The sequence below is a fragment of the Oncorhynchus masou genome, chromosome 12 (assembly GCF_036934945.1).
Source record: "Oncorhynchus masou masou isolate Uvic2021 chromosome 12, UVic_Omas_1.1, whole genome shotgun sequence".
NCBI lineage: Eukaryota > Metazoa > Chordata > Actinopteri > Salmoniformes > Salmonidae > Oncorhynchus > Oncorhynchus masou.
The window spans coordinates 94,822,328-94,847,042 of record NC_088223.1 but is presented as its reverse complement, the minus strand read 5'-3'; the positions used below and the strand labels follow the sequence as shown (position 1 = coordinate 94,847,042).

Below are 24,715 nucleotides of genomic sequence, written 5' to 3'. Positions count from 1 at the left end.
AACCTGTCAGTATATATTAATGTGACTATGGTAACCTGTCAGTAAATGTTACTATGGTAACCTGTCAGTATATGTTAATGTGACTATGGTAACCTGTCAGTATATGTTACTGTGACTATGGTAACCTGTCAGTGTATATTAATGTGACTATGGTGTCAGTATATATTATTGTGACTATGGTAACCTGTCAGTGTATATTAATGTGACTATGGTAACCTGTCAGTGTATATTAATGTGACTATGGTAACCTGTCAGTGTATATTAATGTGACTATGGTAACCTGTCAGTATATATTAATGTGACTATGGTAACCTGTCAGTGTATATTAATGTGACTATGGTAACCTGTCAGTGTATATTAATGTGACTATGGTAACCTGTCAGTATATATTATTGTGACTATGGTAACCTGTCAGTGTATATTAAATGTGACTATGGTAACCTGTCAGTGTATATTAATGTGACTATGGTAACCTGTCAGTGTATATTAAATGTGACTATGGTAACCTGTCAGTGTATATTAATGTGACTATGGTAACCTGTCAGTATATATTAATGTGACTATGGTAACCTGTCAGTGTATATTAAATGTGACTATGGTAACCTGTCAGTGTATATTAATGTGACTATGGTAACCTGTCAGTGTATATTAATGTGACTATGGTAACCTGTCAGTGTATATTAATGTGACTATGGTAACCTGTCAGTGTATATTAATGTGACTATGGTAACCTGTCAGTGTATATTAATGTGACTATGGTAACCTGTCAGTGTATATTAATGTGACTATGGTAACCTGTCAGTATATATTAAATGTGACTATGGTAACCTGTCAGTGTATATTAATGTGACTATGGTAACCGGTCAGTGTATATTAATGTGACTATGGTAACCTGTCAGTATATATTAATGTGACTATGGTAACCTGTCATGTGTATCAGTTATGTTAATGTGACTATGGTAACCTGTCAGTGTATATTAAATGTGACTATGGTAACCTGTCAGTGTATATTAATGTGACTATGGTAACTGTCTGTCTATGGTGTCAGTATATATTAATGTGACTATGGTAACCTGTCAGTGTATATTAAATGTGACTATGGTAACCTGTCAGTGTATATTAATGTGACTATGGTAACCTGTCAGTGTATATTAATGACTATGGTAACCTGTCAGTGTATATTAATGTGACTATGGTAACCTGTCAGTGTATATTAATGTGACTATGGTAACCTGTCAGTATATATTAATGTGACTATGGTAACCTGTCAGTGTATATTAATGTGACTATGGTAACCTGTCAGTGTATATTAATGTGACTATGGTAACCTGTCAGTGTATATTAATGTGACTATGGTAACCTGTCAGTGTATATTAATGTGACTATGGTAACCTGTCAGTGTATATTAATGTGACTATGGTAACCTGTCAGTATATATTAAATGTGACTATGGTAACCTGTCAGTGTATATTAATGTGACTATGGTAACCTGTCAGTATATATTAATGTACTATGGTAACCTGTCAGTGTATATTAAATGTGACTATGTATATTAAATGTGACTATGGTAACCTGTCAGTGTATATTAATGTGACTATGGTAACCTGTCAGTGTATATTAATGTAACTATGGTAACCTGTCAGTGTATATTATTGTGACTATGGTAACCTGTCAGTGTATATTAAATGTGACTATGGTAACCTGTCAGTGTATATTAAATGTGACTATGGTAACCTGTCAGTGTATATTAAATGTGACTATGGTAACCTGTCAGTGTATATTAATGTAACTATGGTAACCTGTCAGTGTATATTAATGTGACTATGGTAACCTGTCAGTGAATATTAATGTGACTATGGTAACCTGTCAGTGTATATTAAATGTGACTATGGTAACCTGTCAGTGTATATTATTGTGACTATGGTAACCTGTCAGTGTATATTAATGTGACTATGGTAACCTGTCAGTGTATATTAAATGTGACTATGGTAACCTGTCAGTATATATTAATGTGACTATGGTAACCTGTCAGTGAATATTAATGTGACTATGGTAACCTGTCAGTGTATATTAAATGTGACTATGGTAACCTGTCAGTGTATATTAATGTGACTATGGTAACCTGTCAGTGTATATTATTGTGACTATGGTAACCTGTCAGTGTATATTAAATGTGACTATGGTAACCTGTCAGTATATATTAATGTGACTATGGTAACCTGTCAGTGTATATTAATGTGACTATGGTAACCTGTCAGTGTATATTAATTGACTAGTAACCTGTCGTGACTATTGTAACCTGTCAGTATATATTAATGTGACTATGGTAACCTGTCAGTGTATATTAATGTAACTATGGTAACCTGTCAGTATATATATATACATGTTTACCAAGCATTTCACTGTTAGTCCACACCTGTTGTTTACAAAGTGACAAATAACATTTGATTAGGTTATTTTCCCTTTAAAATAGTCCAATTTAAACCAAGGTGTGTGCGTGAGTCTTACCTGTATCCATGAGTTCCACAGTGTTCAGCAGGTCATCAGGTGTCCGTGTGAAGCTGCTGCCACTCAGACCACTGTCAGTACTCTGGTTACGGGAATGGGCCCTACAAGCAGTGACCAACAGACACAGTTGTAATATTGGCTAAAACGCACACATATTTGTTTTGGAAGCGTATACCTCCACATGCACACAGACACGAAGACAGACAGGCTCACCCGTTGAGGGCGGGGTCTACATGGTTGTTCCTCATTTTCCCATCATGCTCCAGTCCACTCCTCACCGCCACATCCTGACACGGGTTACATTATTTATTGATTATTTATTACTAGTTTACTTTATTTTACTTCCAGCATTATTATTATTGGTTCTGTAAAAACAACTAATATTAAAAACTCTGCTGGTACTTTGCTGTTACAATAAAAACATACATTTTAAATAAATAACACCAAACATATTTACACACACATATACAGTGCATTCAGAAAGTATTCATTTTGTTGTTACAGCTAAATTCTAAAATTGATTATAATAATTATTTTCCTTCATCAATCTACCCACAATACCTCCATAATGACAAAGTGAAAACAGGTTTTAAGACATTTTTGCAAATGTATTACTTATTTACATAAGTATTCAGACCCTTTGCTATCAGACACGAAATTGAGCTCAGGTGCATCCTGTTTCCATTGATCATCCTTGAGATGTTTCTACAACTTGATTGGAGTCCACTTGTGGTAAATTCAATTAATTGGACATGATTTGGAAAGACACACACCTGTCTATTTAAGATCCCACAGTGCATGCCAGAGCAAAAACCAAGCCATGAGGTGGAAGGAATTGTATATAGAGCTCTGAGACTGGATTGTGTCAATTGTGTTTACCTTAATTTCACTAGGCAAGTCAGTTAAGAACAAATTCTTATTTTCAATGACGGCCTAGGAACAGTGGGTTAACTGCCTTGTTCAGGGTCAGAACGACAGATTTTTACCTTGTCAGCTCAGGGATTCAATCTAGCAACCTTTCTGGTACTGGCCCAACGCTCTAACCACTAGCTTACCTGCCTCCTTTACACTCTAACCACTAGGTTACCCTACCTCCTCTACACTCTAACCACTAGCTTACCTGCCTCCTCTACACTCTAACCACTAGGTTACCCTACCTCCTCTACACTCTAACCACTAGGTTACCCTACCTCCTCTACACTCTAACCACTAGGTTACCCTACCTCCTCTACACTCTAACCACTAGGTTACCCTACCTCCTCTACACTCTAACCACTAGGTTACCCTACCTCCTCTACACTCTAACCACTAGCTTACCTGCCGCCCCGATCTGGGGAAGGGTAGGGTACTACATTTTGTCTGCAGCATTGAAGGTCCCTAAGAACACAGTGACCTCCATCATTCTTAAATGGAAGAAGTTTGGAACCACCAAGACTCTTCCTAGAGCTGAACACCCAGCCAAGCTGAGCAATCAAGGGAGAAGGGCCTTGGTTCGGGAGGTGTCCAAGAACACAATGGTCACTCTGACAGAGTTTCTGGCCACTCTACCAGAGTTCGGTGGAGATGGGAGAACCAGAAGGACAACCATGTCTGCAGCACTCCAGCAACTGGCCTACCTGGTTAAATCAAGGTGAAATGTAATCATCCGTTCACCCACACCGCGTCTTACAAAGACACTGCGGTTGGAACCAAAAATCTTCAATTTGGACTCCAGACCAAAAGGACAAATTTCCACCGGACTACACTTTCCACTTCACAATAACAACACTAATAACTGACGGGGCAGCTCTAGTAGGGCCGAAATTTGAAGAACTGACTTGTTGGAAAGGTGGCATCCTAAGACAGTGCCATTTTGAATGTAGAATGGCCTTACTGAAGAGCTCAGTGACTTTCAACACCGTCATAGGATGCCACCTTTCCAACAAGTCAGTTCTTCAGATTTCGGCCCGACGAGAGCTGCCCCGTCAGTTATTAGTGTCGTTATTGTGAAGTGGAAACATCTCTGAGCAACAACGGCTCAGCCGTAGGTCACATAAGCTCACAGGACAGGACCGCTGAAGTGTGTGGCGTGTAAAATCATCTGTCCTCAGTTGCAACACTCACTACCGAGTTCCAAATTGCCTCTGGCAGTCCGACGGCCAAATCTGGGTTTGGCCAATGTTTGTCTATGGAGATTGCATGGCTGTGTGCTCAATTGTATACACCTGTCAGTACCAGGTGTGGCTGAAGTAGCCAAATCCACTGTTTTGAAGGGGTGTCCACATACATTTGTATATATAGTGTATTATTGTGTTTTATTTTTCATAAATGTTTTACAAATGTTCAAAATTTTTGTTCCACTTTGACAGAGTATTTTGTGTAGATTGTTTACATAACATTTTTTTTAAAGAATGAAATGCATTTTAAACCCACTTTGAAATAAAATGTGGTAAGTCAAGGGGTGTGAATACTTTCTGAAGGCACAGTATAGAACATAATATCCATATATATTCCAGTGTGTTTGACCCCTGACCTGTACTCTGATTGGACGGGCCAGGTCCTGTTGTTTCCGCCTCAGCCTGTCCTTCTCCACCTGCAGCTGCTGCCTGCGCTTGGTTACCACTGTCGCAATGCCAACCGGGTCAGAGGTCAGGGTTGAGGGCTTCACCTGGGCTACAGCACTCTGGACTGGAGGGAGGACAGGGTCAGAGGTTAGGGAGGGAGACAGGGTCAGGGAGGAAGAGAGGGTCAGGTTAATGTCAGGTCAGGGTTAATGGTAGGGAAGAAGACCGGGTCAGGGATTAATGTTAGAGAGGGAGACAGGGTCAGGGGTTAATGTTAGAGAGGGAGACAGGGTCAGGGATTAATGTTAGGGAGGGAGACAGGGTCAGGGGTTAATGTTAGGGTCAGGGATTAATGTTAGGGAGGGAGACAGAGAGAGGGGTTAATGTTAGGGAGGGAGACAGGGTCAGGGGTTAATGTTAGAGAGGGAGACAGGGTCAGGGGTTAATGTTAGAGAGGGAGACAGGGTCAGGGGTTAATGTTAGGGAGGGAGAGGGAGGGAGACAGGGTCAGGGTCAGGGATTAATGTTAGGGAGGGAGACAGGGTAAGGGGTTAATGTTAGGGAGGGAGACAGGGTCAGGGGTTAATGTTAGGGAGGGAGACAGGGTCAGGGGTTAATGTTAGGGAGGGAGACAGGGTCAGGGATTAATGTTAGGGAGGGAGACAGGGTCAGAGGTTAATGTTAGAGAGGGTGACAGGATTAGGGAGGGAGACCGGGTCAGGGATTAATGTTAGGGAGGGAGACAGGGTCAGGGGTTAATGTTAGAGAGGGAGACAGGGTCAGGGGTTAATGTTAGAGAGGGAGACAGGGTCAGGGATTAATGTTAGGGAGGGAGACAGAGAGAGGGGTTAATGTTAGGGAGGGAGACAGGGAGAGGGGTTAATGTTAGGGAGGGAGACAGGGTCAGGGATTAATGTTAGAGAGGGAGACAGGGTCAGGGGTTAATGTTAGGGAGGAAGACAGGGTCAGGGGTTAATGTTAGGGAGGAAGACAGGGTCAGGGGTTAATGTTAGGGTCAGGGATTAATGTTAGGGAGGGAGACAGGGTCAGGGATTAATGTTAGGGAGGGAGACAGGGTCAGGGGTTAATGTTAGGGAGGGAGACCGGGTCAGGGGTTAATGTTAGGGAGAGAGACAGGGTCAGGGATTAATGTTAGGGAGGGAGACAGGGTCAGGGATTAATGTTAGGGAGGGAGACAGGGTCAGGGATTAATGTTAGGGAGGGAGACAGAGAGAGGGGTTAATGTTAGGGAGGGAGACAGGGTCAGGGATTAATGTTAGGGAGGGAGACAGGGTCAGGGGTTAATGTTAGAGAGGGAGACAGGGTCAGGGATTAATGTTAGGGAGGGAGACAGGGTCAGGGGTTAATGTTAGAGAGGGTGACAGGGTCAGGGAGGGAGACCGGGTCAGGGATTAATGTTAGGGAGGGAGACAGGGTCAGGGAGGGAGACCAGGTCAGGGATTAATGTTAGGGAGGGAGACAGGGTCAGGGGTTAATGTTAGAGAGGGAGACAGGGTCAGGGATTAATGTTAGAGAGGAAGAAGTCAGGGGTTAATGTTCGAGAGGGAGACAGGGTCAGGGGTTAATGTTAGGGAGGGAGACAAGTGTCAGGGTCTGTGTGACCGTTAGGGAGTGTCTTATCTACCAGTTGTTCCTGTTTAACCAGACTGTTCTCTCTGGCCTTGAGGCAACTCTCACTCTCTGTTTCGGTCTCTCCTTCCCTCCCTGTCTGTTTGTCTGTCTGTCTCTCCTTCCCTCCCTGTCTGTTTGTCTGTCTCTCCTTCCCTCCCTGTCTGTTTGTCTGTCTGTCTCTCACACCCCCCTCCCTCCCTCCCTGTCTGTCTGTCTCTCACACCCCCCTCCCTGTCCGTCTCTCACACCCCCCTCCCTGTCCGTCTCTCCTTCCCCCCTCCCTGTCCGTCTCTCCTTCCCTCCCTGTCCCCCTCCCCCTGTCCGTCTCTCCTTCCCCCTCCCTGTCCGTCTCTCCTTCCCTCCCTGTCCGTCTCTCCTTCCCTCCCTGTCCGTCTCTCCTTCCCTCCCTGTCCGTCTCTCGCATCCCTCCCTGCCCGTCTCTCGCGCCCTCCCTGCCCGTCTCTCGCGCCCTCCCTGCCCGTCTCTCGCGCCCTCCCTGCCCGTCTCTCGCGCCCTCCCTGCCCGTCTCTCGCGCCCTCCCTGCCCGTCTCTCGCGCCCTCCCTGCCCGTCTCTCGCGCCCCGCTGAGCTGTAGTCAATGGACAGCATTCTCACATAGGTGTTCCTTTTGTCCAGGTGAGAAAGGGCAGTGTGGAGTGCGATTGAGATTGCGTCATCTGTGGATCTGTTGGGGCGATATGCCAATTGGAGTGGGTCTAGGGTGTCCGGAAGGATGCTGTTGATGTGAGCCATGACAAGCCTTCCAAAGCACTTCATGGCTACAGAGGTGAGTGCCACAGGGCGGTAATGATTTAGACATGTTAACTTCGCTTCCTTGGGCACAGGGACTATGGTGGTCTGCTTGAAACATGTAGGTATTACAGACTCGGTCAGGGAGAGGTTGAAAATGTCAGTGAAGACACTTTCCAGTTGGTTTGCGCTTGCTTTGAGTACACGTCCTGGTAATCTGTCTGGCCCTGCGGCTTTGTGAATGTTGACCTGTTTAAAGGTCTTGCTCACATCGGCTACCGAGAGTGTTATCACACAGTCATCCAGAACAGCTGGTGCTCTCGTGCATGCTTCAGTGTTGCTTGCCTCAAACTGAGCATAAAAGGCATTTAAGCTCGTCTGGTAGGCTCGCGTCACTGGGCAGCTCGGGTTTCCCTTTGTAATCCGTAATAATTTTCAAGTCCTGCAATCTTACTGTTGTATTGATGCTCTGCTTGTTTGATGGTTCGAATGAGGGCATAGCGGGTTTATTATAAGCGTCTGGATTAGTGTCCCCCTCCTTGAAAGCAGCAGCTCGAGCCTTTATGGCAGAGGTACAATCAGTAAAATGATACAAATATCTTTGCTACTGATGTGCACCCCTCAAATGATACAAAACAGCCAAAGTGCACTGGAAAAAACAATACAGAGGGAAGAAAAAATGCAGAGAGAGTACAATGCAGACGGAAAGGCAATGCAGACAGAGGGCAATGCAGACAGAGGGGCCATGCAGACAGAGGGGCCATGCAGACAGAGGGGCCATGCAGACAGAGGGGCCATGCAGACAGAGGGGCAATGCAGACAGAGGGGCAATGCCGACAGAGGGGCAATGCAGATAGGGGGGCAATGCAGACGGAGCGACAATGCAGGCAGAGAGACAATGCAGATGGATAGAAAAATGCAGATGGAGAGAGAATGCAGATGGAGAGACAATGCAGACGGAGTGACAATGCAGACGGAGAGGCAATGCAGACGGAGAGGCAATGCAGACGGAGAGGCAATGCAGACAGGGGGCAATGCAGATAGGGGGCAATGCAGACGGAGTGGCAATGCAGACGGAGAGACAATGCAGATTGATATACAATGCAGACGGAAGGCAATACAGATGGAGAGACAATGCAGACGGATAGACAATGCAGACGGATAGACAATGCAGACGGAGGGCAATACAGATGGAGTACAATGCAGACAGATGCAGATGGAAGAACAATACAGACGTATTGTATGATCTGAGTGATAATCTTGGGTGCTCCCAAATCAACATTCCACAGGTCACATTTAAAAGAGAACGTTTGGTAGTTCACATTTAAAAGAGATCTAGATTAGAGAATGTTTGGTAGTTCACATTTAAGAGATCTAGATTAGAGAATGTTTGGTAGTTCACATTTAAAATAGATCTAGATTAGAGAATTAGGTTTGGTGGAACACTAGAGTTCCCCAAGGCACAGCAGTTGAAAACCACTGCATGAGACTAGGGCTTCCATAACTGTTCCTGTGAGTGAGTGGGTGGGTGGGTGTCCGTAACATTCGCTTTAATTCTCCTGTTTTATCAGGTGTCCTGTGATTCTCTGTCTCTCTCTGTGACATCCTCTATAACCACTGGGATTCTCTGTCTCTCTCTGTGGTTGCGAGTTGGTGGTGACCTAACATAAATCGCTTGTGGAGCTTTCGCTGTAAAGCATTTTTGAAAATCAGACACTGTGGCTGGATTAACGAGAATTTTATCTTTAAAATGGTGCCTAATACTTGTATGTTTGAGAAATTTGATTTGTATTTGGCGCCATGCAATTTCATTGGCTGTTGGCGGAACCCCAGTCCTAGACAGGTTTTAATAACCTCTTGGGGCTAGGGGGCAGAATTTTAACTTTTGGATAAATAGTGTGCCCAATTTCAACTTCCTGCGACTCATGCCAAGAATATAAGATATGCATATTATTCATAGATTTGGATACAAAACACTGAAGTTTCTAAAACTGTTTGAATCATGTCTGTGAGTATAACAGAACTTATGTAGCAGGCAAAACACAGAGGACTAACTGTTCAGATTTTTTTGCCTCTCTCTGTTCCCTGAGTTGTCATTGCCAAGGGATATTGCTTAGGAACCTGTTTTCAGTTCCTACCGCTTCCACTGGATGTCACCAGTCTTTGGAATTTGGTTGAGGTTATTCATTTGTGCAATGAAGAAGTAGGCCAACTAGGAACTGGGTAACACTTTTGTGAGTTGTGCAAGATGTGAAAAGTAGCGCTGGTTTGTTTTCATTCCTGTATTGAACACAGATTGCACCGTCTACAATTTGATCGATTATTAACGTTTAAAAATACCTAAAGTTCTATTACAAAAGTAGTTTGAAATATTTTGGCAAAGTTTATAGGCAACTTTTGAAATATTTTGTAGTGACGTTGCGTTTTTTGTAAGCTGTTTTTTTCTGGATCAGACCATTTATAAATGGACATTTTGGATATATATGGACGGAATGAATCGAACAAAATGAACAATTGTGATGTTTATGGGACATATTGGTATGTCAACAAAAGAAGCTTGTCAAAGGTAATGCATATTTTATATTTTATTTCAGCGTTTTGTGTAGCGCCTGCAGGGTTGAAATATGCTAACCCATTGTTTACTGTTGGTGCTATCATCAGATAATAGCTTATGGATGAATAGCGTGCCCAGAATGAACTGCCTCCTACTCTGTCCCAGATGCTAATATATGCATATTATTAGTATTAGTATTTGATTGGAATTGGATAGAAAACTCTGAAGTTTCTAAAACTGTTTGAATGATGTCTGTGAGTATAACAGAACTCATATGGCAGGTGAAAACCTGAGAAAAATCCAACCAGGAAGTGGGAAATCTGAGGTTTGTCGTTTTTCAACTCAGCCTCCATTGAAGATACAGTAACTTCTTCTTTAACCTCTTACACTTATGGTGGCGCTATTTCATTTTTGGAAGAAAAACGTTCCCGTTTTAAACAAGATATTTTGTCACAAAAAGTGATATTAGTTACAGTGGGGTAAAGAAGTATTTAGTCAGCCACCAATTGTGCAAGTTCTCCCACTTAAAAAGATGAGAGGCCTGTAATTTTCATCATAGGTACACTTAAACGATGATAGACAAAATGAGAAAAAAAATCAAGAAAATAGGATTTGTATGATTTTGTATTTATTTATTTGCAAATGATGTTGGAAAATAAGTATTTGGTCACCTACAAACAAGCAAGATTTCTGGATCTCACAGACCTGTAACTTCATTTACCTTTAAGAGGCTCCTCTGTCCTCAAGAACACAATGAAGAGATATGTTGAAAAAACACCTGTGAGGATTGATTAATGTTTGCACCTGTTTGAACTTGTTATCCAGTATAAAAGACACCTGTCCACAACCTCAAACAGTCACACTCCAAACTCCACTATGGCCAAGACCAAAGAGCTGTCAAAGGACACCAGAAACAAAATTGTTAAGAAAAGGCACCTTAGACCGATTTGCACCAGGCTGGGAAGACTGAATCTGCAATAGGTAAATTATTAGGAAATGGAAGACATACAAGACCACTGCTAAGCTTGATTTTCAGAAATCAAACGCTGAGGCTTTAGTCACAATCCCTTTGGATCCGGGGATGGGGAGTTTTTATTTGCGTTATAAAATCTCCCTCAATCTGGAGCTCCATTCAAGATCTCACCCCGTGGGGTCAAAATGATCACAAGAACGGTGAGCAAAAATCCCAGAACCACACGGGGGGACCTAGTGAATGACCTGCAGAGAGCTGGGACCAAAGTAACAAAGCCTACCATCAGTAACACACTACGCCACCAGGGACTCAAATCTTGCAGTGCCAGACGTGTCCCCCTGCTTAAGCCAGTACATATCCAGGCCTGTCTGAAGTTTGCTAGAGAGCATTTGGATGATCCAGAAGAAGATTGAGAATGTCATATGGTCAGATGAAACCAAAATATAACTTTTTGGTAAAAACTCAACTCGTCGTGTTTGGATGACAAAGAATGCTGAGTTGCATCCAAAGAACACCATACCTACTGTGAAGCATGGGGGTGGAAACATCATGCTTTGGGGCTGTTTTTCTGCAAAGGGACCAGGACGACTGATCCGTGTAAAGGAAAGAATGAATGGGGCCATGTATCGTGAGATTTTGAGTTAAAACCTCCTTCCATCAACAAGGGCATTGAAGATGAAACGTGGCTGGGTCTTTCAGCATGATAATGATCCCGCCCGGGCAATGAAGGAGTGGCTTCGTAAGAAGCATTTCAAGGTCCTGGAGTGGCCAAGCCAGTCTCCAGATCTCAACCCCATAGAAAATCTTTGGAGGGAGTTGAAAGTCCGTGTTGCCCGGCAACAGCCCCAAAACATCACTGCTCTAGAGGAGATCTGCATGGAGGAATGGGCCAAAATACCAGCAACAGTGTGTGAAAACCTTACAAAACCGTACAGTGAAGACTTACAGAAAACATTTGACCTTTGTCATTGCCAACAAAGGGTATATAACAAAGTATTGAGATAAGTATTTAATCAATAACAAAAGTTTATTGTCCACCATAATTTGCAAATAAATTCATTAAAAATCCTACAATGTGATTTTCAGGATTTTTTTTCTAATTTTGTCTGTCATAATGAAGTGTACCTATGATGAAAATTACAAGCCTCATCTTTTTTAAGTGGGAGAACTTGCACAATTGGTGGCTGACTAAATACTTTTTTGCCCCACTGTATGTTTCACTTCTCAATGCTTCCACTAGATGTCAAAAGTATTTAGAACCTGTTTTGAGGATTCTACTCTAAAGGAGGGGGTCATAAGGGCTCTTTGAGCGAGTGGTCTGGCACGCTCACATGAAAGGTAGCTACGTTCCACTTCATTTGTACAGACAAAGGAATTGTCCGGTTGGAACATTAATGAAGTGTTATGTTAAAAACATCCTAAAGATTGATTCCATACTTTCGTCGGACGTTCGGCACGACCTGAAAGCGCTTTTGGATTTGTTTACCAAACGCCCTAACAAAAGAAGATATTTGGACATAACTAATGGACATTATCAAACAAATCAAACATTTATGGTGGAACTGGTATTCCTGGGAGTGCATTCTGATGAAGAACATCAAAGGTAAGTTAATATTTAAAATGCTATTTCTGAGTAATGGCGGGTATCTTTTTGGCTGCTTTGTTGTCTAAAGGCTGTACTCAGATTATTGCATGGTTTGCTCTCCGTAAAGTTTTTTTGAAATCTGACACAGCGGTTGCACTAAGGAGAAGTTTATCTAAAGTTCCATGTATAATAGTCATATCTTAATCAATGTTTATTATGACTATTTCCGAAAATTGATGTGGCTCTCTGCAATATCACCGCATGTTCTACTGAACTGTGGCTGGATTAACGAGAATTTTATCTTTAAAATGGTGTAAAATACTTGTATATTTGAGGAATTTTAATTATGAGATTTTTGTTGTTTTGAATTTGGCGCCCTGCACTTTCACTGGCTGTTGCGGGGGGTTCCGCTAGCGGTCCTAGACAGGTTAAGCATGTCCCAGTTTAGGTCACCTAACAGTACGAGCTCTGAAGATAGATGGGGGGCAATCAATTCACATATGGTGTCCAGTGCACAGCTGGGGGCTGAGGGGGGTCTATAATAAGTGGCAACAGTGAAATACTTGTTTCTGGAGAGATGGAAAGTAGAAGCTCAAACTGTTTGGGCACAGACCTGAAAAGTAAGACACAACTCTGCAGGCTAACTCCGCCCCCTTTAGCAGATGTCTTGACGGAAAATGTTGTACGGAAATTTCTGAATTTTTGTTGGCCTTCCTACTGTGACCTAGGTGTTGGTCTCTCTGTCCCTTGCTCGCTCTCTCTCAGTGTCTCTCTCTCTCTCTCATTACTGTTACCTAGGTGTGGGTCTAACCAGGAGGTGGTCTTGGTGATGTGGTTGATGTAGTAGACCTCTCCTTCAGGAGTCACTGCCTGTTCCCAACCCTCGGGGAGGGGGCCTGGAGTGGACACACAGGACAGAGGGAGGCATGGAGATAAAGGAGAGCACTACTTTTAGTGGTAATGTCAACAAGAATGAAATATAATCAATTAATACAAAATTTAAGGAGAGAAAAAGACAGAGACAGAAAGACAGAGAGAGACAGACAGGGAAAGACAGAGAAAGAGACACAGAGACAGAAACAGACAGATCAGAGAGACAGAGAGAGAGAGAGAAAGACAGAGAGAGACACAGAGACAGAAACAGACAGATCAGAGAGACAGAAACAGACAGAGTGAGAGAAAGAGACAGAGACAGCGAGAGAAAGAGAGACAGCGAGACAAACAGACAGAGAGAGAGAGACAGCGAGAGAGAGACAGGCAGATAGAAAGAGAGAGAGTGACAGACAGACGGAGAGAGAGAGGGACAGGGACAGAGAGACAGAGACGGAGAGAGAGAAAAAGAGGGTGGTACCTGTGTTGGAGCTGGTGTTACTCTGTGTGTGTGTGTTGGGTGCAGGGTGTGCGAGGGTGTGTGTGTGTGGCGGGGGAGCAGAGAGCAGGTGGGCCGCTGCGTTGGTCTGGAGATGGGAGAGACGGGGGTCATGCCATGTGGTCGTCTGGTCCAGGTGACTACACACACACACACACACACACATACATACAAAGTTAAGAGACAGTAGAGGATGTAGATTTCTGAGCCATGTAATTGGTTGTTGGTTAGCCAGTCAGATTGGTTAGTGTTGTTTCTCCACGTGAGGTTTTTCCCCTAACAGGCTTCCGTAGTCTGCTGCAGTTTAGGAGCTGGTTTAACCTGCTGATTTAGGACTGGTTTTACCTGCCACACATAGATACCTACTTGAGGAAGTAGCACTGTCCTGAGGGAGTCTTGGTCATCTCCCAGCCCGGAGGGAGGGGCACGTCGTCAGGGAGCGGCTGTGTTGCCATGGCACTGGTTGCTGGGGCAGAAAGGGCATTGATGGGGAGCGAGGCGGGAGAGGAGTGGGCACGCACATGATGAGGTGTCAGAGACCCAACGATGGTCCCATCTGAACTGGCCTAAACAGACACACAAGCATACCACTTAATGCACACCCTAATTGACAAACAAACAAACCAAAACAAAGGTAAAGCCTTCGACTCAATTTGGCATGAGGATCTGCTATACAAACTGATGGAAAGTGGTGTTGGGGGAAAAACATACCACATTATAAAATCTATGTACACAAAACAAGTATGTGGTTAAAACTGGCAAAGAAAACACATTTCTTTCCACAAGGCTGTTGGTTAAGACAGGGATTTAGCTTAAGCCCCACCCTCTTCAACATACAGTTGAAGTCGGAAGATGCTGGAGGAAACAGGTAAAGTGTCTATCCACAGTGAAATGAGTCCTATATTGACATAACCTGAAAGGCCGCCCAGCAAGGAAGAAGCCACTGCTCCAAAACCGCCATAAAAAAGCCAGACTACGGTTTGCAATTGCACAAGGCGACAAAGATCGTACTTTTGGAGAAATGTCCTCTGGTCTGATGAAACAAAAATAGAACTGTTTGGCCATAATGACCATTGTTATGTTTGGAGGAAAAAGGGGAGGCTTGCAAGCTGAAGAACACTATTCCAACCATGAAGCACGGGGGTGGCAGCATCATGTGCTTTCTGCAGGAGAGATGGTTCACTTCACAAAATAGATGGCTTCCTGAAGCAGGACAATTATGTGGATATATTGAACCAACATCAGTCAGTCAAGTATAATTCCAAAGTTGTGTCAAAATGGCTTAAGGACAACAAAGTCAAGGTATTGGAGTGGCCATCAGAAAGCCCTGACCTGAATCCTATAGAAAATTTGTGGGCAGAACTGAAAAAGCGTGTGTGAGCAAAGAGGCCTACAAACCTGACTCCGTTACGCCAGCTCTGTCAGGAGGAATGGGCAAAAATTCACCCAACCTATTGTGGGAAGCTTGTGGAAGGCTACCTGAACCGTTTGACCCAAGTTAAACTATTTAAAGGCAATGCTACCAAATACTAATTGAGTGAATGTAAACTTCTGACCCACGACGAAAGTGATGAAAGAAATAAAACCTGAAATAAATCACTTTCTCTACTATTATTCTGACATTTCACATTCTTAAAATAAAGTGGTGATCCTAACTGACCTAAAACATGGAATTTTTACAGGGATTAAATGTCAGGAATTGTGACAAACTGAGTTTAAATGTATTTGGCTAAGGTGTATGTAAACTTCCGACTTCAACTGTATATATCAACGAATTGGCAAGGGCACTAGAAGTCTGCAGCACCCGGTCTCACCCTGCTAGAATCTGAAATGAAATGTCTGTTTGCTGATGATCTGGTGCTTGTGTCACCAACAAAGGAGGGCCTACAGCAGCACCTAGATCTTCTGCACAGATTCTGCCAGACCTGTGGCCTCATTTATAAAACTGTGCGGAGGATTCACGAAACAAAGAAAGTGCTCATGCACAAAAATATTCTGATTTAGAAAAGTGCACACGCATGTCCCATGTCGGTTTCCCTTTATAAATCACAATCAACTCAAAATTTGGCGCATGTGAGCGAGTGTCTTGTCCCACCATTTTAACGCCCATAGTTAACTATAAAGTCAGTGAAATGCCCCTAATTAATATTCATCCTTACTGACTGCATGATGACAAATCCCGACAAAGGCAAAAAAAATAATAATAATTTGCCCAGTGTTTGAGTTTGAGTTTATTTTTATTTTTACAGGGACAGTGCACATTAATCAACGTTTCAGTAAAATTGACGGTTTTAGCCAGCCGGCTAATTTTCAACCGCAGTCCCTGGGCAGGTTATTAAAAACAATTACAATATAGACAATAGCAACATAGAACAAGCAAGACATAGCAACATAGGACAAGCAAGACATAGCATACAGACAGAGCAACATAGGACAAGCAAGACGTAGCATACAGACAGAGCAACATAGAGCAAAAAGCAGCAAGACAAAATTCATAAAAGCAACAAAGTGTTTCCACACCTCACAAGCTACAGACAACATGGAAAGCGGCAACACACAGCTAGGGACCATGTTCACAAATCTGATTGACCTTTAGCCATGTCTTCAAGCATTTTGTGAAAGTGTGATATGTGGTGCAGTTATGTGTGTCTGATGGCAGTGTATTCCAGACATGGGAAGCTCTCACAGAGAATGCAGATTTACTAAAGGTGCTTTTCCTTAGGGCAACTATACAGTCACCTCTCATGGCAGACCTTGTGGATCTGCTGCCATATGTCTGGGTTTTCTGTTTAACAAAAATATTGAGTGGAGGGGGAGCCAGGCCATTAAGGATCTTGAATACAAGACATGCGTCGGTGTATTGCACAAGATTTTCCCAACTCAAGAGCTCATGCTTTCTAAGGATGTGACAATGATGATGGCTATTGGGCTTCCTATCAAGCACTTTGAGAGCCTGTTTGTAGACAGACTGAATAGGTTTTAATGTTGTACAGCAAGCTTGGGCCCAACTAGTCAAGCAGTATGTTAAGTGGGGGAGTATCATAGAGTTGAAGTACAGTTTTGCTACCTCTGTAGTCAAACAATTTCGTATAAATCGGAAATTAGCTAAGTTGAATTTAGTTATTTGAATTACCTTTTTCACATGCTTTTTAAAAGAGAGGTTGGAATCAAGTATGATGCCAAGGTACTTATAAAATCGGATACCACCTGGAGCTTCTCCCCTGACACATAGACATCTGGCTCAGTAGCATCTGTTGCCCTCTTTGTGAAGAACATGCAAACAGTTTTTTTCACATTGAGATGCAAACACGAGTCACTGAGCCACTTTGTAACCTGGACCATTACAGTAGTGAGTTCTTGTGCAGCTTGTTGTTTGCTCTTTGCATGCACATATATCACTGTATCATCTGCATACATTTGAACTTCAGACCCAGTACAGACAGAAGGCAGATCATTAATGTACAGGCTGAACAGGAGGGGCCCCAGTATTGACCCTTGGGGCACGCCCACATCATAGCTACGAGTGGGCGACAGCTCATTGCTCACTCTGACACACTGAGTTCTGCCTTCAAGGTATGACTTCATCCATCTCAAGGCATCAGGGGAAAAGTTGAACTTGGACAATTTTGTGATGAGAATCTCATGGTTAACAGTATCAAAAGCCTTCCTTAGGTCCAGAAACACAGCCCCAACAGCACCCCCTTTGTCCATCTTGGACTTCACATTTTCCAGAAGAAAGCAGTTGGCCGTTTCTGTGGAGTGTTTTGCTCTGAAGCCAAACTGCATGGAGTGTAATGTGAAGGGGCTGTTGTTGAGGTGGGCAATCAGTTGTTCTGCTACACACTTCTCAACAACCTTTGACACCACAGGTAGCATACTAATGGGCCTGTAGTTACTCACGTCAGCAGGGTCGCCTGATTTAAAGATGGCCGTTATTATGGCCAACTTCCATACCCTTGGAAACACACCGAGACCAATAGATGTGTTGGTGACCTTAGTAATGGGGCCAATGAGTGACTCTTTGTAGTTTTTAAGAAAGGTAGAGTCCATCCCAAACACATCTTTGGCATTAGAGATCTTTAGTGAGCTAATCACCTTGTTCACCTTTGACTCAGAAACCTCCCTTATGATGAAGACAGGTTGAGTGTTATTCACTAGCACTGAGCCCAAGAAACCAGTGGAGGGGTTCTGTGTCAGTGCCCTGACAGAGTCAATAAAAGTAGGAATTGAAGGCTATTGCTATTTCGACTGCATCCTGTGTTAGATTGTTATTCACCATGATTTCTAGTCTTTTTGCAGTGTTACTATGGTCTTTCCCTGTTAACTTTTTTAGATTCTCCCATATCAATTTAGAATTTCCCTTTGCTTCACCAATTATGTTAATAAAAAAGTTTGCCTTGGCCTGTCTGATTTCTTTCATCACCTTATTTCTCAACATGGTAAACCTACGTCTGTCATGCTCTAATTTAGATTGTAGGGCTATTTTTAGAGCATAATCCCGTTCTTTCATCAATTTCCAGATTTCTCCATTTAGCCAAGGAAGAGTGCTCTTTTGGCCAGGTTTGGATTTGATTTTCTTTAGGAAGCCATTTATTGTAGTCTGGATTGTGGATAGAAAAACCTGACTATCAGCTTCCACGTCTGTATAGGACAAGAGATCATTCCAGTTTATTCCCTTAGTTGCTTTTTCAAAATAGTTTAATTCACTCTTAGGTATTCTGAGTTGATCCGGCTTTCTAACAGTAGAGAGGTTAAACCTGCTCTTAGACAGCTTTCTGGCTATAAGTGTCAGATTATGATCAGACAGCCCAGTAACCATATTGAATGATTTAGTCACTCTCTCTCGTTTATTACTGAACACCAAATCAATCTGTGTTTTAGAGCAACAAGTCACCCTGGTTGGCCCTTTAACTAGCTGTGTAAGGTCAAAGGTATTAGTGATCCGTTTGAGGGTTTTCCTACAACACTTGTCTTCATAATTAATGTTAAAATCTCCCATTAAGATGACCTCTTTCCCAAAATCACATTCCCTAAGCATGGTATTAAACTGATCAAAAAACACTTTTGGTGGAAGGTGGCCTATACATTCCAATGAGGGTAAAAGACATTTGGGGAGACAGTGTAACTTTCAGGCCGATACATTCTAGTTCATTATCACATGACCACTCAATTTGTTTACATCGGATATGTTCTTTAATGTAAATCATCACACCACCTCCTCTTCCTTCAATCCTGTCTCTCCTGAAAACATTGTAGCCAGGCACAATCAAAGCAGCATATGGAGAGTGTTTATGGAGCCATGTCTCTGAGAGGCAGAGAAAGTCAAGGTTGGAGTCTGTGAGTAGATGTTGAATTTGATCACTTTTTGGAATGACACTACGAATGTTCAAGTGCCCCCCTAGTAGTCCCTTGGGCTTAGCTCGTGGGTCCCAGATGCCTCGAGAGTGATTGACACATTGAAAAAAGTTAAATTTTCTGTGTTTTCTGACGGCTGGGTTTAGGCCGTTTTGTTTCGTTTTGATTAGGGGCAGTTCGGTAGTGCAATTAACAATCCCTCCCGCCTGCACTGAAATGGAAGTTCTCGTAGAGGAGGTTGAAAAAACAAAATATATCATTTGGTGGACAGAGTGTGGGCGTTAGAGGGGCAGCATGTGGCGGACGCTGTGAACGCTGATGGCTCAGAAGGTCGGACCCTCTCAGAAATAAAAGAAGAAGTGGTCCGACATAAAAGCAGAGGCCAATAAGGCGTATAGCCTCTTACACCGACAGGGGTGTTTGTGCCACGGGAGGGGGAAAGGGGACAACGGAACTCAACCCCGTTGATGAGCGACTTGCCGGTATTATACTCCTGAGCGGAGTAGTGACGGAGGTGGAGGGGGTCACGGACATTCAACATGCACCGGATGATCCAGGTATGTAATTAGTATTCCCTAGTTTGAAAAGAGTAAACCAAAAGCATTCAAGTTGTGTTTAAACATTTATTTACACAAACAATTAACATTTTCTATTGTTTTTAGTCGCTGCGTGTTCCAGCAGGGTCGGAGCTGAGTGTTCCAGCTGAGCAGGAGCTGAGTGTTCCAGCGGGGTCGGAGCTGAGTGTTCCAGCTGAGCAGGAGCTGAGTGTTCCAGCTGAGCAGGAGCTGAGTGTTCCAGCTGAGCAGGAGCTGAGTGTTCCAGCGGGGTCGGAGCTGAGTGTTCCAGCGGGGTCGGCGGGGCTGCAGCTGAGCAGGAGCTGAGTGTTCCAGTCGGAGCTGAGTGAGCGGGGTCGGCGGGGTTGCAGCTGAGCAGGAGCTGAGTGTTCCAGCGGGGTCGGAGCTGAGTGCAGGAGCTCGGAGAGTGTTCCAGCTGAGCAGGAGTGTTCCAGCGGGGTCGGAGCTGAGTGTTCCAGCGGGGTCGGAGCTGAGTGTTCCAGCGGGGTCGGAGCTGAGTGTTCCAGCGGGGTCGGAGCTGAGTGTTCCAGCTGCAGCAGGAGCTGTTCCAGCGGGGTCGGAGCTGAGTGGGCGGGGAAGTCGGGGACAGGCGGGGTCGGGCTGAGTGTTCCAGCGGGGTCGGAGCTGAGTGTTCCAGCGGGGTCGGAGCTGAGTGTTCCAGCTGAGCCGGAGCTGAGTGTTCCAGCTGAGCAGGAGCTGGGCCAAGCTACAGCACAGAGATCCAGATCTGAGTGTTGGTAAGTGTTCGGAACCGTGTTCCTCGGAGCATAAACTGCTGTAGATGACTGTGCATTCTAGAACGCTGCTGTAGATTACTGTGCATTCTAGAACGCTGCTGTAGATTACTGTGCATTCTATAGAACGCTGCTGTAGATTACTGTGCATTCTATAGAACGCTGCTGAGTGTTGTGAGCAGGATTACTGTTGCATTCTATAGAACGCTGCTGTAGATTACTGTGCATTCTAGAACGCTGCTGTAGATTACTGTGCATTCTAGAACGCTGCTGTAGATTACTGTGCATTCTAGAACGCTGCTGTAGATTACTGTGCATTCTAGAACGCTGCTGTAGATTACTGTGCATTCTATAGAACGCTGCTGTAGATTACTGTGCATTCTAGAATGCTGCTGTAGATTACTGTGCATTCTAGAACGCTGCTGTAGATTACTGTGCATTCTAGAACGCTGCTGTAGATTACTGTGTATTCTAGAATGCTGCTGTAGATTACTGTGTATTTTCAAGATTAAGCTAATCTTCCTCATACAATTCAAACAAACAGACAGCTCCCGAGTGGCACAGCGGTCTACGGCACTGCATCTCAGTGCTAGAGGTGTCACTGGTTTGATTCCAGGCTGCATCACAACCGGCCATGATTGGGAGTCCCATAGGGCGGCTCACAATTGGCCCAGCGTCGTCCAGGTTAGGGTTTGACTGGGTTAGGGGTCCGCCGTTTCCACCTGGCCTTCTAGGGAGAGTTGCAAAGAAAAAGCCATATCTCAGACTGGCCAACAAAAAGGGAAGATTAAGATGGGCAAAAGAACACAGACAATGGACAGAGGAACTCTGGCTGGAAGGCCAGCATCCCAGAGACGCCTCTTCACTGTTGACGTTGAGACTGGTGTTTTGAGGGTACTATTTAATGAAGCTGCCAGTTGAGGACTTGTGAGGCATCTGTTTCTCAAACTAGACACTCTAATGTACTTGTCCTCGTGCCCAATTGTGCACCGGGGCCTCCCACTCTTCTGTCTATTCTGGTTAGAGACAGTTTACGCTGTTCTGTGAAGGGAGTAGTACACGGCATTGTATGAGATCTTTCGTTTCTTGGCAATTACTCACATGGAATATCCTTCATTTCTCATAACAAGAATAGATTGACGAGTTTCACAAATGTTGATGCTCCAGATACTCAACTAGTCCAAAGACAGTTTTATTGCTTCTTTAAATCAGAACAATAGTTTTCAGCATGCGCTCACATAATTTCAAAATGGTTTTCTTTTATTCTTTCTTTTTACCCCTTTTTTCTCTCCAATTTCGTGGTATCCAATTGTTTAGCAGCTACTATCTTGTCTCATTGCTACAACTCCCGTACGGGCTCGGGAGAGACGAAGGTTGAAAGTGCGCACTGCCGCACTGCTTCTTAACACAGCGCGCATCCAACCTGGAAGCCAGCCGCACCAAAGTGTCGTAGGAGGAAACACTGTGCACCTGGCAACCTTGTTTAGCGTGCACTGCGCCCGGCCCACCACAGGAGTCGCTGGTGCGCGATGAATCAAGGATATCCCTACCGGCCAGCCCTCCCTAACCCGGACAACGCTGGGCCAATTGTGCATCGCCCCACGGACCCACGGTTGCAACAGAGCCTGGGCGCGAACCCAGAGTCTCTGGTGGCACAGCTGGCACTGCAGTACAGCGCCCTTAACCACTGTGCCACCCGGGAGGCCTCAAAAGGGTTTTCTAATGATCAATTAGCCTTTTAAAATGATAAACTTGGATTAGCTAACACAACGTGCCATTGGAACACAGGAGTGTTGGTTTGATAATGGGCCTCTGTACGCCTATGTAGATATTCCATTGAAAATCTGCCGTTTCTAGCGACAATAGTAATTTACAAAATTATCGACCGATTGTGATTTTTCAACGCTGATACCGATTAATCGGACGATTTTTTTACACTTATTTGTAATAATGACAATTACAACAATACTGAATGAACACTTATTTTAACTTAATATAATACATCAATAAAATAAATGTAGCCTCAAATAAATAATGAAACATGTTCAATTTGGTTTAAAATAATGCAAAAACAAAGTGTTGGGGAAGAAAGTAACAGTACAATATGTGCCATGTAAGAAAGCTAACGTTTAATTTCCTCAGAACATGAGAACATATGAAAGCTGGTGGTTCCTTTTAACATGAGTCTTCAATATTCCCTGGTAAGAAGTTTTAGGTTGTAGTCATTATAGGAATTATAGGACTATTTCCCTCTATACCATTTGTATTTCATTAACCTTTGACTATTGGATGTTCTTATAGGCACTTTAGTATTGCCAGTGTAACAGTATAGCTTCCGTCCCTCTCCTCACTCCTCCCTAGGCTCGAACCAGCAACACAACGACAACAGCCACCCTCGAAGCAGCGTTACCCATGCAGATCAAGGGGAACAACCACTCCATGTCTCAGAGCGAGTGACGTTTGAAATGCTATTAGTACGCACTCTGCTAACCATTTCACATTGGTTACACCAGCCTCATCTCGGGAGTTGATAGGCTTGAAGTCATAAACAGCGCAATGCTTGACGCACAACGAAGAGCTGCTGGCAAAACGCACGAAAGTGCTGTTTGAATGAATGCTTACAAGCCTGCTGCTGCCTACCACCGCTTAGTCAGATACTTGTATGCTTGTATGCTCAGTCAGATTATATGCAATGTCCGGACACGCTAGATAAACTAGTAATATCAACCATGTGTAGTTACACTAGTGAATATGATTTACTGATTGATTGTTTTTTTATAAGTTAAGTTTAATGCTAGCTAGCAACTTACCTTGGCTTACTGCATTCACGTTACAGGAGTGCAACTAGAGGCAGGTGGTTATAGCGTTGGACTAGCCATCTGTAAGGTTGCAAGATTGGATCCCCCGAGCTGACTAGGTGAAAATCTGCCGTTCTGCCCCTGAACGAGGCAGTTAACCCACCGTTCCTAGGCAGTCATTGAAAATAAGAATGTGTTCTTAACTGACTTGCCTAGTTAAATAAAGATTAAATAAAGGTGTAAAAAAATATATATTTAAAAAATGGCCAAATCGGTGTCCAAATATACCGATTTCTGATTGTTATGAAAACTTCAAATCGGCCATTCCGATTAATCGGTCGACCTCTAATTATCAATGTCTACGCTGTATTTCTGATCAATTTGACGTTTTTAAATTGATTTTTTGTTGCTTTTCGTTCAAAAACAAGGACATTTCAAAGTGACCCCAAACTTTTGAATGGCAGTGTATATAATTATTTTATTTTGTATTATTATTATTTTTACTAAGTCGTCACTGGGCCTACTATATTTATTTCTTAACTTTCCATTGCTAATCTTTACCGCAGGAGTATAGCCTGCCTGGCATTCGCTATTTAACTGCATAGATGACATGTATTTTTCCCGCTGCCCCGGTTTCCATAAAGGTGCATGATAATGTTCCATTCTAAATCAAAACTACTGTCACAGTGTGAATGACGGCCTAGCCCGGATGGGAGTGATGGAGTGCTGCATCAGATGACCTGGCCTCCACAATCACCCGACCTCAACCCAATTGAGATGGTTTGGGATGAGTTGGAACGCAGAGTAAAGGAAAAGCAGCCAACAGGTGCTCAGCATATGTGGGAACTCCTTCAAGACTGTTGGACAAGCACTCCAGGTGAAGCTGTTTGAGAGAATGCCAAGAGTGTGCAAAGCTGTCATCAAGGCAAAGGGTGGCTATTTGAAGAATCTCAAATATATTTTGTTTTGTTTAACACTTTTTGGGTTACTACATGATTCCATGTGTTATTTCATAGTTTGTCTTCACTACTATTCTAAAATGTAGAAAATAGTCAAAAGAAAGAAAAACCCTTGAATGAGTAGGTTTTTCTTCCATTTAATTGAAGTTGCAGGTTACAGTGACATTTTTTTATATATTTTTTTTAACTAGGCAAGCCAGTTAAGAACAATGTATTATGACAGCCTACCAAAAGGCCTCCTGTGGGGACGGGGGCCTGGGATTAAAATAAAAAATAAATACAATATAAATATAGGACAAAACACACATCACAACAAGAGAGACACAACACTACATAAAGAGAGACCTAAGACAACAACATAGCATGGCAGCAACACAACAT

At 43.5% G+C, this 24,715-nt stretch overlaps 1 protein-coding gene across 1 annotated transcript in view; it reads right to left on the bottom strand.

The window, feature by feature from the left end:
- Positions 1-24,715, bottom strand: part of LOC135551090 (transcriptional coactivator YAP1-like) — a 32,807-nt gene that overhangs the window by 5,751 nt on the left and 2,341 nt on the right. The window contains exons 2-7 of the mRNA XM_064982497.1: positions 14,280-14,479; positions 13,896-14,053; positions 13,339-13,440; positions 5,021-5,175; positions 2,722-2,795; positions 2,509-2,609 (exon numbers count right to left, since the gene is read on the bottom strand). Coding sequence (XP_064838569.1) covers positions 2,509-2,609; positions 2,722-2,795; positions 5,021-5,175; positions 13,339-13,440; positions 13,896-14,053; positions 14,280-14,479 — 790 coding nt within the window. The remainder of the gene's footprint in view (positions 1-2,508; positions 2,610-2,721; positions 2,796-5,020; positions 5,176-13,338; positions 13,441-13,895; positions 14,054-14,279; positions 14,480-24,715) is intronic.